Source organism: Colobus angolensis, unplaced genomic scaffold, assembly GCF_000951035.1.
Source record: "Colobus angolensis palliatus isolate OR3802 unplaced genomic scaffold, Cang.pa_1.0 Scaffold97, whole genome shotgun sequence".
NCBI lineage: Eukaryota > Metazoa > Chordata > Mammalia > Primates > Cercopithecidae > Colobus > Colobus angolensis.
This window is the reverse complement of record NW_012123709.1, coordinates 988,784-1,004,292: the sequence shown is the minus strand read 5'-3', so window position 1 is coordinate 1,004,292 and position 15,509 is coordinate 988,784. Positions and strand designations below refer to the sequence as shown.

At 41.6% G+C, this 15,509-nt stretch overlaps 2 protein-coding genes across 2 annotated transcripts in view; one reads left to right on the top strand and one right to left on the bottom strand.

Moving 5' to 3' along the window:
- The window catches only part of EIF2AK4 (eukaryotic translation initiation factor 2 alpha kinase 4), a 111,088-nt gene extending 100,537 nt beyond the window's left edge, over positions 1-10,551 (top strand). The window contains exons 32-38 of the mRNA XM_011932719.1: positions 1,255-1,388; positions 4,388-4,446; positions 5,324-5,421; positions 7,148-7,216; positions 7,755-7,799; positions 9,304-9,422; positions 9,992-10,551. Of these exons, the coding sequence (XP_011788109.1) occupies positions 1,255-1,388; positions 4,388-4,446; positions 5,324-5,421; positions 7,148-7,216; positions 7,755-7,799; positions 9,304-9,422; positions 9,992-10,049 (582 nt within the window). The 3' untranslated portion in view covers positions 10,050-10,551. The remainder of the gene's footprint in view (positions 1-1,254; positions 1,389-4,387; positions 4,447-5,323; positions 5,422-7,147; positions 7,217-7,754; positions 7,800-9,303; positions 9,423-9,991) is intronic.
- Positions 10,552-10,692: 141 nt separating this feature from the next.
- SRP14 (signal recognition particle 14kDa (homologous Alu RNA binding protein)) lies at positions 10,693-14,156 on the bottom strand. Its single transcript, XM_011932643.1, has 5 exons — positions 14,055-14,156; positions 13,835-13,907; positions 13,246-13,358; positions 11,989-12,021; positions 10,693-11,491 (listed from the first exon to the last, which is right to left on the bottom strand). Exons 1-5 carry the CDS (start codon positions 14,076-14,078, stop codon positions 11,291-11,293), a joined length of 444 nt encoding a protein of 147 aa, XP_011788033.1. The 5' UTR covers positions 14,079-14,156; the 3' UTR covers positions 10,693-11,290.
- Positions 14,157-15,509: the final 1,353 nt, after the last annotated feature.

Genomic DNA, 15,509 nt, shown 5'->3' with positions numbered 1-15,509 from the left:
GCTGGGATTACAGGTGTGAGCCACTGCACCCAGCCAGTAGCAACATTTTCATATTTCAAAAGCAAGACATCACTTCATTTATCCATTCAGCCAACACATTTTAAGCATTCACAATGTAGAAGGGATTGCACTTGGGGCCATTGAAGATATAGAAACATTTAAGCCGTAACTCCTGCTGTCAAGGATTCTATAATCTGGTAAGGAACATGAGACATTTGTGCGTGATTATGAGCTCAAAAATACTACATGCCATGACAGTCCTACAGATAAATTTCTCCGAAGGTCCCTCAGGCTAGGAGACTACATAAGAGGAAGCAGTGAAGTCTGTAGGAGGGTGCTGGGATGTATCCTACCCACGAGGATTCATAGGATATGGATAGGTCCCGTAAGGACCTTTTAAGAAGAGGGAACTGCAAAGGTGATGGTAATTCTTTCAGTAGTTGTCCCAAAGATAGAGGCCAACCGGCAGAGAACCATTCTGGTGCAACCCTGAATAGTCTATTTTTGGTGAGACAGATGGATCCGAAGCAGAAAATGGTTATAGCTACATCATGGAGAGCCCAAATACCAACCAAAAAATCTGATTTTTTATATTTAGCAGTTATTGGGGAGGCCCCGAATGTTTTAAACAGGAGACATCCAAGCTGTGTTTGAGAAAAATTAATCTGCAGGGATGCGTAGCATGGAATAGAGTGAGGGAGAGACTGAAGACAGTGGAAGGAGTATAAAGAATATCAAACTAGCCTAGGCCAAGGTTGGATGCTGGCCAGAGGAGTGAAGATGAAGGGATAGATGCATAAAAGTGGGATGACAGGACTTGGGTTTAGAAAGGAGAGGGAGGAGTGGTAGATAAAGCTGAGATCTGAGAAACCTTGGTGGCTGACCAGATTTAAAGGGGAAGATGTTAATGAATCACATGAAATGAGAGCCCATTCATCTTGGCCTTAAAAAAAAAAAATTCTATCATCTATGATAAATTAGTCCAGACCAGGGTTTCTCAACAACAGTGCTGTTCACATTTTGAGCCAAATAATTCTCTGTTTTAGGGGGCTGTCCTGTGCGTTAGCAGTATCCCTGACCGCTGCCCACTACATGCCAGTTGCACTGTCCAAAAATGTCACCAGACATTGCTAAATGTCCCCTGGGGAGCAAAATTGACCCTTGTTAAGAACCACTGACCCAAACTGTTGATTTAGTAGTCTTACTATGGTGCTCTGAGCTACTCTTCTGGGTTCAGAAACCTCCAAATGATAGATCTGTTTCATTCTTTTTAAGGTTAAGTCTTTCGAGAAGGAAAGGCAGACAGAGAAGCGTGTGCTGGAGACTGAACTTGTGGACCATGTACTGCAGAAACTGAGGACTAAAGTCAGTGATGAAAGGAATGGCAGGTAACTTAGGAAACAAAAGCCGAGAAAACTGACTTCAATTACCTATATGGAAACTACATAAATTTATTTTAAAAGTCAGTTTGAGCCAGGTGCTGTGGCTCCTATCTGTAATCCAAGCACTTTGGGAGGCCAAGTTTGGGGAATCACTTGAGGCCAGGAATGCAAGACCAGCCTGAGCAACATACCAAGACCCCGTTTCTAAAAAAAAATTATTTTTTGCTTAGCTGGGCGTGGTGGTGCATGCCTATAGTCCCAGCTACTCAGGAGATAGGTGGGAGGATTGCTTGAGCCCAGGAGGTCAAGGCTGCAGTGAGCCATGTTCATACCACTGCACTCCAGCCTGGGTGACAGAGAAAGACCCTGTCTCAAAAAAACAAAAAGAAAGAAATCAATTTGATCCTTTTGAGAAACAAAGATAGGTCAGGATTACTTTTAATGAACCATTCTGTTGTTTCTTAATAACTCAATAGCAGTTTAATTGTATGACCATCTTATTGTATGATAAGACTAATCATAGCTTACATTCAACATTTGTTCTTCATAACATTTCCAAGAAGATCATTTTGAAAAGTCTCAGGAGCCAAAATCTATCTGTCATTATCTTATTCAGTCTGCTAATCAGTGAATTTCAGTAATATTTTATCCATGTACTTTGAAAGGTGTAATATTCTGGGAAAAGATCTCACTTCCTCATGATGGGAGTATCAACCATCTGGGTAGCAATTTGGCAAAGTAAATTAAAAGCCTTAAAAGTAAACATTTTTTAAAAATCGACCTAGCAATTCCATTTTCAGGAATTTATAGTAAAAATTATTTTAAAGATGTCTATCAAGGCTCATTTATAACAGCAGTTCTCCAACTTTTTGGTCTTAGAACCCCTTCACACCCTTAAAAATTATTTGAGGATCCCAAAGAACTTTTGTTTATGTGAGTTATATATATAAATATTAAAACATAAACATTTAAAAACTATTTATTCATTTAAAAATAACAATAACCCCATTACATGCTAACCTATTTCTATTGAAAAACAACTGTATTTTCCAAAACAAAATTAATTTAGTAAGGAAAATGGCATTGTTTAAAATATTTACAAATCTTTTTAGTGCACTGTTTTACATTTTTGTAATCTATTTTAACGCTTTAGTAGAGAAAACGACTCTCATATCTGTTTATGTATTCAATCTGTTGTGATGCCACAAATCATACAGTGTCTGAAAATTCCATTGCACATTTGTGAGAGGATGAGAGTGAAAAGGCAATTAATATTTTAGGATTATTATGAAAACAGTTTTGACCTTGCAAGACCCCTTGAAAGGATATGAGGGACCTTCAGGAGTCTCTAGACCACACTTGGAGAACATAATTTCAAAATATTCATTGGTAGAAGATTGTTTGAATTATGATGATTTGGTGAAATATTGTGCAGTCTTTACGATGATTCTACCAAAGCTGAGTTCATTGACATGGAAGGATGTCCACAAATAGGATGTATAATATAATGCCATTTTGTTTTAAACAAAATATACAACCTGTACATAAAAAAAAGTCTAGAAGAATGTACCAACTTTAACTGTAGTTTTGGTTAGTGGGATTACAAGGGATCTGAAATTACTTTGTTAAGCTTTTCTATATTTTGCAACTCTTTTTTTTCTTTTTTCTTTTTTTTTTTTTTTTTTGAGACAGTCTCACTCTTGCCCAGGCTGAAGTGCAGTGGTGTGAACATGACTCACTATAGCCTCAACCTCCCAGGCTCAGGTGATCCTCTCTTCTTGGCTTCCTGAGTAGCTGGGACCATAGTCATGTGCCACCTTGCCCAGCTAATTTTTTAAAATTATTTGTAGAGACAGGATCTCCTTATGTTGCCCAGGCTGGTCTCCAACTCCTGGGCTCAAGCAATTCTCCCGCCTCAAGCAATTCTTATATAAATGCTCATTATCAGAAAATACAACACTGTAGTTTTTTTGGCTTATATCAGTGATTCTCAACCAACAATGATTTTGCTTCCCAGGGGACATCTGGCAATATATGGAGACATTTTTGGTTGTCATAACTGGGGAGTTCTACTGGTATCTAGGAAAGGCCAGGGATACTGTGAAAACATCCTAAAGGATACAGGACTAATACCCCCCAACAAAGAATTTTCTGGCCTAAAATTTCAGTAGTACCAAGACTAAGAAATCCTGGCTTATAGAAAACAAACCCTGCTCTGTTCTTCTCATGCCCCCACCCCTTCTTATTTGCACCTAGCCTTAATAAATTCACCATTAGGTGTTTCTGAGGGAACATAATGTTCTTGAAATCACCAGTATTGGAATTATAGATCCAAATCAAAGACAGAGGTTTAGAAGACAAACCAAGAAATAGGCAAGTAGTGAGTATGGGGGAACATTACCAGGACATTTAAAAGGCTACATGGGATTTAGTTTTAGCAGGGAAAGGTTCAGAGTTTTTCCTCCACACAAATGATTATTTCCCTGCTTTCCCAAGGTAGAGTGCTGTTGTCTCTCTCAAAGGCTATAAATTAATTCACAGCATTTGAAAGAACATCCATTCACAGCTTTTTAAAGAATATCCTTATTTGCCAAATGTTCTCCTGTGGGTGGTTGCCAAGGCTGCTGCCATAATGAAGGTGGAGCTGCTGTTGCTCGTGTTTCCTTGTATTATGAGGGGGGTGGAAAGAACACCCATTATATTTCATTGAAATCAGCTTCTTGTGTGGATCCAGGATTTCAAGCCCAGCTGAATACATCAGAATGTTTTCTTTAGGCATTTGTTAACTTAAAAAGACATCCTTTATAATTTTTTACTTGCTCTTGACCAAAGCATAACTAAATGCAAATTTTTTGTTTTTGTGTTTCCACCCACTAATAACCAAGAAGAAGATGTTTTTATATTTAATGGAAAAGTGACTCACTATACATGTAGTTCACTGTAAGTTATGTGTTGCTTGTGCCTTATTGACTGTTCTTTAATTGTTTTTGTTTGCTTGTTTTTAGAGAAGCTTCCGATAATCTTGCTGTGCAAAATCTGAAGGGGTCATTTTCTAATGCTTCAGGTATAATTACTAATTATAATCTGAACATAATGATGCTTATATGTTTGCTCTAAGCACTTATTACTGTGGCTGCTTGTGACATTGGAAATCTATTTTTAAAATAACATATACACAATAAATTGTACCACGTGGGATTCATCCCTATGCTTTGAAATCCACATCCTAGAAAATGATAAAACAACTGGAATTTAGCCGACTCTTCTACTCTTATTTTTACAAGTGATTTAATCTTCCTTCTACTCAATTTATTGTACAAGTGAAATGTGGATAATTTTCCTGGAGATTTTCCTCATACAGAGGATTGAAGGAAGTGTTTTGAAATCCCTTGAAGAAAGACACTATACACATTTTGTTTTCATGAAAGCCAAGAGGGCACAGTGGTGATAGTTACGCCTTTACTTTCATCACCTCTAGCAACCTTACTGAAAAAGAAGGGTTCCCGTTAAGGCCATGAGAAGACATATTTGGCTTTTAACAGAATTGAGTCTTTCCCATTCATTTCTGTTAGCACTAACTTTGTGTTGCCATCAGATTGCCAATTCTTGGAGGAATTTAAAGAAGTATTAGGGTTTGGCGATATTCAGCTTGATTTTCTTAGGCCCCTGAGGTTTTGATGACTCATGTTGCCTCCCTGCCCCTTCCACCACCCCTCAATCCCTGCCTGAGGAGAGATGCATCAAAACTGCTGGGTGTTGGGATTCTGGGCTCCTCACCTATCCGGTGCAGATGGTTGCAGGGATAGAAAACACAGCCCAGCCATGATCTAGCCCTTAGAATCACGACAGGATGTCTACTAATCAACTCTGCCATCTCTCTGTAGTATGTTGTAGAAAGTGGGACCAGATAAGGCTGTAAATTCTGAAACTCTCTGTCTCAGGTTTGTTTGAAATCCATGGAACAACAGTGGTTCCCATTGTGAGTGTGCTAGCCCCAGAGAAGCTGTCAGCCAGCACTAGGAGGCGATATGAAACTCAGGTACACTGGGTCAGGGTGTCTTTGGCTTTCTAATATGAGTTACATAAGAGAAAAACAATAACAACAGGAAAGGAAAATAAGAAACATGGAATTTCTTGGAAATCTTTTTTCCAAAAAAAAAACTTTTTTCTTCCAACTTCCCTAACTGGGTGGCTTCTGAAAGCATTATCAATACAAAGCGTCTCTCTGGCTCCAGAATTCCCATCTGTCCTCCAGAGAGGGGCCATTGTGCCCTGTGGGCACCTTGAAGCAGCTGTTGTCAGAGTTATTTCACCTGAATGAAAACTATCTAATCTGGCTCTAAAGGTAATTGAGGTTTGTGCTCTAAACAGCAAAGTAGAAGAGGCCGATGACAAGACTTAAGACAGGTTTCTCATTCTATACATGGTTTCGGCATTTGCTATATGCCTAATGGTGTGCTAAGAGCTGTGTAAAATGTAGAAGACATTAACATGTCCCCAGTCCTCAAAAGAGTTTATAACTTAGAAGCATATGCATTATGTAGAGAATAATAAAAGAAAATAAACATAGGCCAAGTGCGGTGGCTTATGCCTGTAATCCCAGCACTTTGGGAGGCTGAGGAGGGCAGATCACTTGAGGTCAGGAGTTCGAGACCAGCCTGGCCAGTTTCTCTCTACTAAAAATACAAAACTTAGCCGAGCGTGGTGGCAAACGCCTGTAATCCCAGCCACTCAGGAGGCTGAGGCAGGAGAATCGCATGAACTGGGGAAGCAGAGATCGCAGTGAGCCGAGATCACGCCACTACACTCCAGCCTGGGCAACAGAGCTAGGCTTTGTCTCAAAATAAAATAAAATAACTATAGTAGAACACTGAGTTAAATTTATAGAATAAGAACGTTAGAGTGTGCTGTAGACATATGCGAAAGAGTGAGTGTTAAAAGAGCGCAGTCAATTTTAGAAATGTAATCAGACTGAAATACAAAGATCAGGTACTTTATTTTTGTAAGCTCTTCTAGCTGTTTCTCAGGATTTGGGTGGAAACCTATTTTTCCCATCTTCCTACTGCCTTCATCACCTACCAAGTTTCAGTTCTCATGCCATGTCCTCGTTGCTGCCACTTCTCCCTTTTTCCCAAGTTTAGCTTCATACTATCATCTCTCTGTGTGCACTGTTTCACCGCACTGAGCCTTTACAAGGCATCATTTCAAAATTATGAAGAGATAATTGACAAGGATTATTAAACAAATGGTCAAGATAAGTTATAAAAACCTCATTTCCTCTGAGATCATATTGCCGGACACCCCTTTCTGAATGGATTAAGAGCAAATCTTTTCTTTTTTTGAGACAGTCTCACTCTATCACTCAGGCCGGAGTGCAGTAGCACAGTATCAGCTCACCACAACCTTTGCCTCTCATGTTCAAGTGATTCTCCTGCCTCAGCCTCCTGAGTAGCTAGTATATTATAAGCGCCCGCCACCATGCCCAGCTAATTTTTGTATTTTCAGTAGAGACACGGTTTCACCAAGTTGGCCAGGCTGGTCTCTAACTCCTGACCTCAGGTGATCCCCCAGCCTTGGCCTCCCAAAGTGCTGGGATTACTGGCATTATCCACCACACCCAGCCAAGGGCAAACCTTTAGACACCATTTGGAATCGTTTCTAGGCTTTGGTGTGTTACCCTGTGATTGTGTCCTGGGATAGGAAATAAGATGGCAAGAAAGATGGCTTGGTTTAACATGTTCTGAATTTCATTTTCTTATTATTAGGTACAAACTCGACTTCAGACCTCCCTTGCCAACTTACATCAGAAAAGCAGTGAAATTGAAATTCTGGCTGTAAGTGGCTTTCTTTCATATTTTGAAGGTGGCTTCTGTCCATACTGTCAAAGTAGTTGCCTCAGGGTTCAGAGCTTTTTTGCTCAGTGTCAGCAGAATTTGGATGCAGGCCTTATTGTCACTGATGTGAACTACACGCAATTTAAAACTATTAAGAACTAGGGGGAGAATTTAAGGTTTTTTGTTTCTCCTCTTTGTTCCTCTGAAAGATAGAGGGAGGAAAATGAAAACAAAAATCATTTTCCTACATATTTCAGGCCTTTGCCTTACTAAGCTTACACCGAATACATGTAGCAGTGTCAAACCTTTTGGATGTGGTATAGAAGGAAAGGGAATACAGTTGCCACTGCTTATTAATTCTCCAGTGCTAAGATCTTATCACTGCACAGTTCATTAAGCCCTTTTATAGCACAATAGCATCTCAGACTCTGCAAACCCTAGTCATACTGCTGCATCCCACGTGACACTGTGGTCACAAAGCCATATTGTGCTGCTGAGAGTTCCCTGAGAGATGATGTATATTTCTGTGTATTCACAGGTGGATCTACCCAAAGAAACAATATTACAGTTTTTATCATTAGAGGTAAGCAATATGAACTCTTCTGCACTGTGGCCTTTAAGATCCCAAATCTTTGCTGTTAGTTTGCCAAAATACTACTGAAGATGGCATTCATTCGTGATAGTATTTTTCTGGCAGTCCCAGGAATTTAGTAACATTTTTTCCTTTTATGTGACACATATGTTCCTAAATCCTATGCTGATGAACTTACACTTTTCTAGTGACTTTTTAATTTTTCAGAGATACTTATTTTATTAAACAAACAAACAAAAAACCACATACTGCTTTTACTACATGTCAGGGTCTGGCAGGCCTTGTTGTAAGCATTTTACAAGTAGTAACTCATTTAATCATAACCACCCCAAAATGTAGATACTGTTATTATCCCCACTTTAAGAGTATGGAAGTAGAGAGCTTAAATATGTTACCCACGGTCACCCAGCTAGTAAGTAGTAGAACCAGGATTGGAACCTAAGCACACTAGCAGAATCTGTGTTCTTAACCACCATACTATATACTCTCTCTCAAACAAACCTCCATTCCAGCTAGGGAAGCCCATTTGCAGATGAGTACTATACAAAAAAAAATCCTTTTGTAAAAATTAATTAGGTCCTTTATAAATATATATATCCCTTTATCTTCAAATAGCCTAAATAAGAACTTTAAAAATTTGAATAGTTATCTTTGCTATTAAGAACACTTAACTATAGTCATAGCTATAGGTGACTTTTGCAACATGTCATATCAAAGAATACTTTTTTGTCTATCCAGAGTGTTTAGTCACAGATTAAACTACATTAATAGTGAACTTGGCCCTAGAACTAATATTTTATATTTCATTTGTTGTCCTTACAAATAAGCATATGCCACTATACTGGCAGTGTACTGATTTATGATCCAGTCAAATGGATATACTTCAGAGCTGCTATCACCATTGTACAAAAAGTAAATGGAGGCCAGGTGCAGTGGCTCAGGCCTATAATCCCAGCACTTTGGGAGGCCGAGGTGGGTGGATCACCCGAGGTCTGGAGTTCGAGACCAGCCTGGTCAACGTGGTGAAACCCCGTCTCTACTAAAAATACAAAAAATTAGCTGGGCGTAATGGCACGCGCCTGTAATCCCAGCTACTTGGGAGGCTGAGGCAGGAGAATCACTTGAACCCAGGAGGCAGAGGTTGTGATGAGCCGAGATCACGCCACTGCACTCCAGCCTGGGCAACAAGACCGAAACTCCATCTCAAAAAAAAAAAAAAAAGTAAGCGGTAGGCAGAAATAACTGGTCTACAGTCACATCAGCACACTAGGGCTGCAGCATTGTTAATCAGGCCCTAATTAGGGAGTCTTGTTTTAAGAAAAATTGGTGCTTCAAAGGAATCCCAGCAGTCTCCTAACCGGTTCTGCTATCTCCCTATTACTGATTCCCCTGGTATAAAGAGGGGAATGACACTGGAATTTCCTTAGTGACCCAGAAAAAGCCAGCTAGTAAACCCTAGTGCCCTGCTGTTAAGTCTTATCTATTTTTTTCCTAGTGGGATGCTGACGAACAGGCATTTAACACAACTGTGAAGCAGCTGCTGTCACGCCTGCCAAAGCAAAGATACCTCAAATTAGTCTGTGATGAAATTTATAACATCAAAGTAGAAAAAAAGTAAGTTATCACTTGGATGGGCATAGCAGGTTTCACGTGGTTACAATTCAGGGAGGGGTTTCAGAGTGACATGATTTCATTGTCTTGCTGAGGTTTGGCGCCTGGTAAGCTGTTGTTAGAACTGCAGCTGACAGCCACTAAATCTTGCTTGGACTGTGAATCAGTCATGATCTCGTCAATAACAAAACACAGGGGTCCTAGGATTAGCTGTCCCAATTACAGTTTTGTTCACCCAGGTAATTCAGTTTCTAAGAACTGTGTTTAAATGAAAGAAAATAACCATGACTACTTCGCTGTATGTCCTTATGTCAGAATACCAATCAATCATTCACGTTATGACACACTTAAAAGGCAACAAGGAAGCCTATGAGGTAAATGGTTATCTCATTAGGACCTTATACTACAGACCCCCATCAGTCACACCTTGTATAAAACCTATATAATTTTTTAGTGACTAGACTTCCCTCGTTTTTCCTTAAATAAAGCTCCTACAGGTTGTTATAAAAATTTATTAGCTCTGTTCTTCACTCATTGAGTCTGTCCTTATAACCTTTTCCTTTCTTTTACAGGGTGTCTGTGCTATTTCTGTATAGCTATAGAGATGACTACTACAGAATCTTATTTTAACCCTAAAGAACTGTCATTAACCTCATTCAAACAGAGGTTTATACTGGAATAATGGAATGCTGTACATTCATCGTAATTTAAAACTAAATTCTAAGAGGCTGGGTGCAGTGGCTCACACCTGTAATCCCAGCACTTTGGGAAGCCAAGGCAGGAAGACTGCTTGAAACCAGGAGTTTGAGAGCAGCCTGAGCAACAAAGCAAGACCCCATCTCTACAAAAACTAAAAAAATTAGTTGGGCATGGTGGCACATGCCTGTAGTCCCAGCTACTCCAGAGGCTGAGATGGATCACCTGAACCTTAGGAGGTTGAGGCTGCAGTGAGCTGTGATTACGCCACTGCACTCCAGCCTGGGACAACAGAGCAAGACCCTGTCTTTTAAAAAAAAAAAAAAAAAAAAATTTCTAAGAAGCTGTCCTACAAAGTTGAGCTTTGTTAGTTTTTCATGTGTAATATATTATAAATTTATCTTTTGGGATATAATAAATGCTTTCATATACCTGCTGCTTTTTAATCGTAAATCTATTAACACTAAAGATTTTAGGGAGCTGGAACGTAAGATATAGCCTTTTCTTCCCTTGGCTGTAATGACTAAGCACATGAAAATATCCAAACTAAAGGGCATAAAGAAACCAAAAATCATTATTACTTTGGAACCTTTATTCTTGATGACTTTGTAATATGTTTATCCTAAGGTGGTTAAACAAACTCTCATGTGACTATGAGAACTCATTGGAACTTGAGGAACCATGATGATAAAATTATACAGCCAGGTAGGAAGCAGCTCATGAGATAACATGACTTTTTATAAAACTGTCAGGTTTCAATTCTAATAACCTAGAAGATACTATAGAGCTAAAGCCTATTCATTAATCACATCATTCTAGAATTAGCAGTTATTGCCAGAACTGTTAAAATGGGATGGGAAAAGAATAAATAAAGAGACAGTGCTGATAAACAGACATGTTTAATGATAGCTTGCTCTTCACAGAGATGTCTACAGAAACTTTTAATCTATAATCCAGGAGAATATAACCATGCAACACAGACCAATTAGCCAAATGCAAAATAAACTAGACTCTTACCACAACTACCCTATAAACACTGCAACTGTTCTTTCCAAAAGGACCCTAAACTTATGTGAAAACACCTACTGTGGGGGAACCAGAAACCTAGCTATGTGGCCAAAAGGAAAAAATAGCAATTCAGTGGTTAATTGGTGAAAGCAGGAAATTTGTGCCCTTTACTGTGCTGCTGTTGCTGCTGTTGCTGCTGGTGCTGCTGGTGTTGCTGGTGTTGCTGGTGTTGCTGCTGCGGCAGGTGCTGCTGCTGCTGCTACTGCCGCTGTTGCTGCCGCTGCTGCTGCTTTGGTCTTCTTAGTTTTGTTCTTTTTGTCTCTCTTCTTCAGCCCATCCATGTTAGCTCTCAGTAGGTTTGAATAAGCCTGAAAGATACAACAGAGCATACCTTAGTGGGAAGATGTGCAAATTGGCAGAACAGCAGCCCTATTTGCATAATGGATTTAGGGTAGCCAAAAATCAGGAAGCCTACATGATAAAGAATATAGCACCACTGGACACTTGTACCGGAAAATGGTATAAGCATTAAACTCTCTTTCACATTATAACAGCTTCTGCAACACCCACAGACAGTTGCACACATTTTTTACGTTTTTTTCAAGGGAAAACTGCAGGCAACTTCTTGTTCAACTATACTATAGGTAGCATATATCTACAGCTTAAGACAAAATCTAACTAAAAAAAACTAGAAAGGAAGAGCGTATTAGCGTTGAAATTCACACGTTGGCAGCTTTTACTTGAAAAATACCAGTAAAACTTATCTCCAGAGAGCAGTGAACCCAAGTATCAATCTTACCCAGTGTTCACTATCATGCTGACTCTTGCCCTGAGAAGGAAGACATAAGGAATACCCAAAACTCACCATCTGAAACTTATTCACTTCCTTGGAGCTCACCTGAAAAAGAAGGAAAAAAGAGGTCACACCTATTATCCATATAAGCATCCTCTTCTCCACCCCAGACAGTATCTCAAAAGCCTCTGGAAGACAATATCCTTATCTTTAAAATACTTCTTCCCAACTTCAGGGGTTCGTAATACATGAATGGTTACTTTTCTACTCTACTTTCCTCTGCCTAGAGAACAAGAAAAGGAGCTCTACATCTTTTTCCACATGAGAATTGCACCAAGAAGTGAAAGGCAGTAGGCTCCTTTAAAAAAAAAAAAAAGCTTTGTTTCTCACCTCTTGAAATCCCTTAGAAAGGTGGCACTGAGTGTTCTCCCTGGGTTCTGAGAAAAGTCAGAGGACTTCTCAGTATTAATTTTTTATACATTAATATAAGATATATTTAAACTACTCCCTCCCCATCTTATTTTTAAACCTGCCTTCCATTAATTCAAGCTTATTTAAGCACAATGCAAGCTACCACAAAATAAATTCTACCTCTGAAGAAGACTCCTTAGGTTTTCGTTATTTCATGATATCTAACTTTATTTGTAAAAACCACATAAGCTTATTTTACTGTAAAAGTCCTCTCAAGATAACTTGTCACGGGAGACTTATCAACTAAGTATAGTCTACATTTTCATGCAGTCAGTATCCTACACTAATGTGATTAGAGAGTAAGTCTGGTTCTGCCACAGCAGAATAAAGTAGTATTCACTCAACTCAAGAAGTCTCTTCCTTTGCATTATTCAACCTCCACTGAAAGGAAAGACGAGGGCTCTTGACTAAAATGCCTATTTTCTCAAGTGTGAAACCTAACATTTAGCTGCACATTCGCCATGTGAACCACAAAGATAAGAAAACAATAGCATCACCTGGTACCAAGAAACTGCTTATTGAAGGCCCAGCACAGTAAGGGGCTAAGGAATCAAATATTTATGCCAACGGCTCCTTACAGTACTACGAATGAGGACGAATATGCTACTTTCATTCCTTTCCGCAAAAATTTTAGCAGAACTAACGACTGTTTGACCTCTACCTTCTTCATTTTATTCTTGAGTTTTCTACTACTGAAGTATAGGAAGGTCCTAGTCTCAAAAACAGCCACACAGGGCAAAAGGGAAAAGTAAATAAAAGCCTGGTTCAGAAACGCCCCATCCTCTCTCCAGTTCGCCCCATCCTCTCTTCAGTTCGAGTCTCAACATTTCAAAAGATAGCCTTAGGAATTCAGCTCACCACAGTGCTGATCTTCTTTTTCCCATCGGTAGCTCTTAACAGACACTTGTTGTCTGCGGGCTCAAAGCCCTCCACAGTACCTTTCTTTGGAATGGGTTTGGTTCGGCCGTCATCTGAAGGAAAAATGCATCCTGGTGAACACGGCCGCATACGTGGCTGAGCGGCACACAAACAGTTAAAACAGAGGAGGGGGTAAGTGATGACCTAATCCAGCCCCGCTGCTCTAGTTCTGTTAAACACCTCGTCTGCTATCACCGCCTGGCGAAACCCTGGAGAAACTATTATTTCCACGACGGAAACACGTAATATCGAAGCACGTTAAATCCCACGCAAAGTGGCGGCGTTTGGGATCCCTGACAAAGAGCCCTGGGCTGCTTGGGGCCCACTGTTACCAGCAGCAACCTAGGCGGCTCAGTGCTGGGGACTGCGCCAGCTACAATCCCCATTATTTTCCAGGCCCGAAGCCCCGAATGCGCCCAGTACAGTGACGGAAGGTAGAGGAAGCGGCGGTCCGCGGCAGACAGACTCCGGTGGCTCCCAGACACCGGGCACCCGGGGAGCATCGCCCGGCTCCCCTCCCGCTGCTTACACTTCTTCAAGGTGATATAGACGCTGCCCGACGTCCGGCACTTCTGGAAAAGTCTGGTCAGCTCCGTCAGGAACTGGAAAACAACAGGCCCGGCCCCGTTAGCCAGCCCCAAATCCTCGCCCCGCCGCGTCAAGGCCCTGGTCCTCCCGCAGAAGGAGGCAGAGGTCTCGATCAAAGCCTGAGCCGCCCCCGTCTCTCTGCCGGCCAAGCCTAGCCATACCTGCTCGCTCTCCAACAACACCATCGCGGCGACGCTGGCTCGACTCCCTCCGCTTAAGCCCCTAGCAGTGAGAGCCGGAAGTTCGGCCTAGGCTGGGCGGGACTTCCGCTACTACGCTTCCATTGTCTTCCACCAATCTCTTCTCTTCCACCAATCCCGGCCTGCGCCCTCCCCCCGCCCCGCCCGCCTTGCGCCGGCGCCCTGGGACGTCCGGGGGCCAGTGACCTAGAGGCGTTGGGGCTGCCCTGGGCCGTTACTTGAGAGAGCGTCTCACCCCAGTCAGGGTGAGGAATTGAGAGCAAAAGAAAGTTTTGATAGCAGCGTATAGTTTATGTTCAGCTGTATGCTGGGCAGGTTACCTAACAATTCAGTGACTCAGTTTCCTTATCCATAAAGTGAGGGTAATGATAGTATCTACTTGGCAGTGTGGTCGTGAAGCGTAAATGAAACTCAGATTAAATACGTAGAACAGTGCCTGGCACATGCAGCGTGTTCCGTAGGTATCAGCTATTGTTCTTTTAATTATTGTCATCATTATAAGTTCCTGTAGATCCTTTAAATTCTCCCTAAACGCTGACCTGCAGCTCCAGCCAGAGGCCGGGAGCAGTGGCTCACGCCTGTAATCCCAGCACTTTGGGAGGCCGAGGCGTGTGGATCACGAGGTCAGGATATTGAGACCATCCTGGCTAACACGGTGAAACCCCGTCTTTACTAAAAATACAAAAGAGCCGGGCGTGGTGGCGGGCGCCTATAATCCCAGCTACCCCGAAGGCTGAATGGCGTGAACCTGGGAGGCGGAGCTTGCAGTCAGCCGAGATCGCGCTGCTGCACTCCAGCCTGGGCGACAAAGCGAGACTCCGTCTCAAAAAAAAAAAGAGGGGCAGGAGCCCAGTCTTTAGTTCTACCTCTGATTAGTCAGGAGAACTGGGTTGTAAGCCCTCTCTGCCAGTAGCCAACTTGAACCCTGGGCCCCCTATAAAGTCAAGCATTCCACCACACAAGAGGTTTTCCCTGAGTGCCTCCCAGTCTGTGCCAGGCACTGTTGTAGAGGTTGGGGATGCGGCAGGATAAGACAAGCTAAGTTTCTGGTTTCCTGGAACTTGGGTTAAAAGGGGCAGGGAGGAGATAAACAATGAAGCAAACAAGTAGTACAGCTTCAGATAATGAGCTCTGTGAAGACAGCTAAGCAGGGCTGTATAGTGAGAGTGGGAAAGAGACTGCTTTGGGCTGGGGTCAGGGGAGTTCTCATCGAAGAGGAGAACTTTGAATTGAAAGCTGAAAGGACCAGCCATCCAAAGATCTGGGGACACAGTGTTTCAGACACAGAGAACGGCTAGAGCAAAATCCCCAAAGGGGAAACAAGTTGTCCTGTGTCTAAGACTGGCAGGTGCGGGTGGGGACGAGGAGGGCTTGTGGAGCAAGGAGTGAAGGAGTATGGAGAGGTAGCTGGGAACC

Coding starts and splice junctions, on each gene's coding strand:
- SRP14 (XM_011932643.1), bottom strand. CDS start 14,078: ATGGTGTTGTTGGAGAGCGAGCAG. Junction 13,908..14,054: donor TGTTGTTGGAGAGCGAGCAG/GTATGGCTAGGC, acceptor GTTGTTTTCCAG/TTCCTGACGGAGCTGACCAG. Junction 12,022..13,245: donor AAAAGAAGATCAGCACTGTG/GTGAGCTGAATT, acceptor CTTCTTTTTCAG/GTGAGCTCCAAGGAAGTGAA.